The sequence below is a fragment of the Hipposideros armiger genome, unplaced genomic scaffold (genome assembly GCF_001890085.2).
Source record: "Hipposideros armiger isolate ML-2016 unplaced genomic scaffold, ASM189008v1 scaffold_258, whole genome shotgun sequence".
Classification (NCBI taxonomy): domain Eukaryota; kingdom Metazoa; phylum Chordata; class Mammalia; order Chiroptera; family Hipposideridae; genus Hipposideros; species Hipposideros armiger.
The window spans coordinates 2,391,324-2,394,213 of NW_017731608.1; the positions used below are offsets into that span (position 1 = coordinate 2,391,324).

At 39.3% G+C, this 2,890-nt stretch overlaps 1 protein-coding gene across 1 annotated transcript in view; it reads left to right on the plus strand.

Moving 5' to 3' along the window:
- LOC109390182 (olfactory receptor 4C12-like) overlaps positions 1-2,890 on the plus strand; it is a 15,238-nt gene that overhangs the window by 2,850 nt on the left and 9,498 nt on the right. Inside the window, 1 exon segment of the mRNA XM_019656323.1 lies at positions 218-242. Within this exon segment, the coding sequence (XP_019511868.1) occupies positions 218-242 (25 nt within the window).

A 2,890-nucleotide genomic window follows, 5' to 3' on the forward strand; every position in this document is an offset into this window, starting at 1 on the left:
CTAAGAGAGGGAGAAGGAGGGGAAGAGATTAGATAGAGAGATGGGGAGAGAGAAGAAATAGAGAGAAAAACAGGTTCCGGATACAGGAGAGAAAGGGGTGACTAGTAGAGGCATGTTAGGTATGTTAGTTACCCACAGAGTAGCTATTTCACATCTTCATTCTTTCTAACAAAACCCCATTTGTCTTGTGTCAGGTGGCCATATGTTTGGGGGAAAGTGTGGTCCATCCCCAGGGCATAAGTGTGAATCTAGATTAGTCTAAAGCAATTGTGGTAATGTCCTTTTCTTTTCTAGTGATTAATTTAAGGATAAACATGTGACACAATTCTAGCCAATAAAATAAGAGAAAAACTAAGGGAGTTCTTGGCGATGCCTCTTCATTCTTAGAGGAAGAATTATGACAGGAAATATCTCTTTTCTTTATTTTTTTTAAAATTAAAGTTTATTGGGGGTGACAATGGTTAGTAAAACTAAATAGGTTTCAAGTGTACAATTCTGTAACACATCATTTGGGTATCACATTGTGTGTTCACCCCCCAGAGAAAATGGAACCCTCATACATTGTTGGTCAGAATGCAGATTGGTGCAGCTGCTATGGAAGGCAGTGTGGAGGTTCCTCAAAAAATTAAGAATAGAATTACCATGTTACCCTGCAATCCCTCTCCTGGGTATATACCCAAAAAACCTGAAAACATTTATCTGTAAAGATATACGAATGCTCTGATGTTCATTGCAGCTTTATTTATGGTGGACAAGACATGGAAACAGCCAATGTTTCCTTTGATAGATGACTGGATAAAGAAGATGTGGTTTGTATACACAATGGACTACTACTCTGTCATAAGAAAAGATGAAATAGTGCCATTTGCGACAACATGGATGAATCTTGAGATTATTATGCTAAGTGAAATAAATCAGACAGAAAAAGTTGAGAACCATATGACTTCACTGATATGTGGGATATAAAACTGAAAGCAACAAAGGAACAAGACAAACTAATAAAGAAACAAAAACTCAAAGACACAACAATAGTTCAGTGGTTAGCAGAGGGTGAGGGTGAAATATCTCTTTTCTTAATAATACCTCTGCAAGGGATGCTGGAATTCCCACCTAGTGGTGATCAGCTGTTTTATGGACTGGGAGTTACCTGAAAGAGCTAAACAGTGCACACTGTTTGAAAGGTGATTGCTAGCTTGTTCTTGTACTTTATTTGAAACTGTTTTTATTATTGAAGGACATAGGATTATTTTGAGATCTGAAATACCCATATGTCCTGGGTTATATCAGATAATCATTCTAGTAGGTACAGAAAGAAAAACCCCAGAAGAATTCTTTTATTAAATAGAAATGTAAATTCAAGAAATGCGAAAGGGGGAATCCATTGCACACATGAACAAGTAGCTGCTTTGCCTTTGTGCCCTACGTCAGCTCCTCCTGAGGAGTTAGCAGACTTCATGGCTGGATGAGTCCTTCCCTATGGTCAGCTATTAAATAACAAGCAGTGTGCATTACAGATGGTAACTCAAGAGTGGGGAGCAATCAGCAATCAACCGGGAAAGCAACAGCATAGAGACCAATTAATTGAAGAGGAAAATATAAATCCACTCAATGTGTAGGATTAAGAGTGGTGTGATCTGTGGCACCAAAAAAACTGGATTATATATACTATAATGATATAGTATAGGTTTCACTGGTTCTTGGGTAGTAGTCCATGGACTAGCAGTACAGTCTGCAAAATGGGCCTTAGATGATTGGAAGATAAGGAGAACCATGGTTTATATCAAATAAAGGGTCTGGGTGAAAATAACTCCAATAATAAGAAGTAGTACTTAGTGCTAAAAAGGGAGCCGAAAAATGAGTAATGCAAAAAGGAAAAGTTAACACTATTTTGGTGCCACATAAGAGGTTCAGATCAAGAGGAAAATATTATAATTTAGCTATATTTATAGATGCCCATAAGAGTGAAGTAATTCACTTTCACTTGCAGAAATGATCTTCATCATGTAAGGCTAAAGGTCCAGAATGGGTCCCTGTGGATTTGAGAAGGATTCTGCCTGGAGTCATCTATGTGATGCTGTACATATGATGCAAGTACTGTAACTTTGCTTACTGTATGGTGTGTGGGACACTCATCTTCCTGACCTAGCTTTATGGTAAAACAAAGGATTGTACGTTCATTGATGAGAAAATATTTTGGGATGTTGATCTGAAGCTAGCGCTGAGCTGTCAAGTGACAGAGTAGTGAATGAAATCAACAGGCCATAAATGATCGTATTAGTAAAGTCTTTAATCACTTGCTTCAATAGTATAAGCAAGAGGCTAAAACTAGGGTAAGCACCAACTCCCCGTTTCATTAACCCCCACGGAACAGTGTACCAGTCAAGAGTCAGGTGGATCAGCACAGATGTTGGAGTCATCTTGTTGCTAAGGATGCCCTGAAGAAAGGATCCTGCAGTTTTATGGATCTGGAGGCCCAGGAGGAGGGCAAGGGGGAAGGACTAGCAGGAATGGCAAAGTACTGAGTCAAAGTGGAGAAAAGTGTCTTCAAGATTCCCTGGTAATAAGACCTTCTAATGGAAGTGCCTGGGCTAGGAATGCAGTTATGCATAAGGGCATGGCTGGCCAGGGAGGCTGAGTCCTGGACTTCAACTCCTTGCAGATGCTGTAATGCATTGTCTCTTTACCAAGTCGGGTGTGGGGAGAGCAGCTCTCTCTTATGAAGCATGCCAAAAAGCCTTTGTAATTGCCTATAATCAGGCCTGAAAAATCACATATAGGCTCTTGGCAAAGAGCCAGACTCCTCATATAGAAAAATCTAGGAAAATATGTAAACAAAGTACTAGACATAATAAGTGAATTTAGCAAGCATGGTGAATAAACGCATAACCAC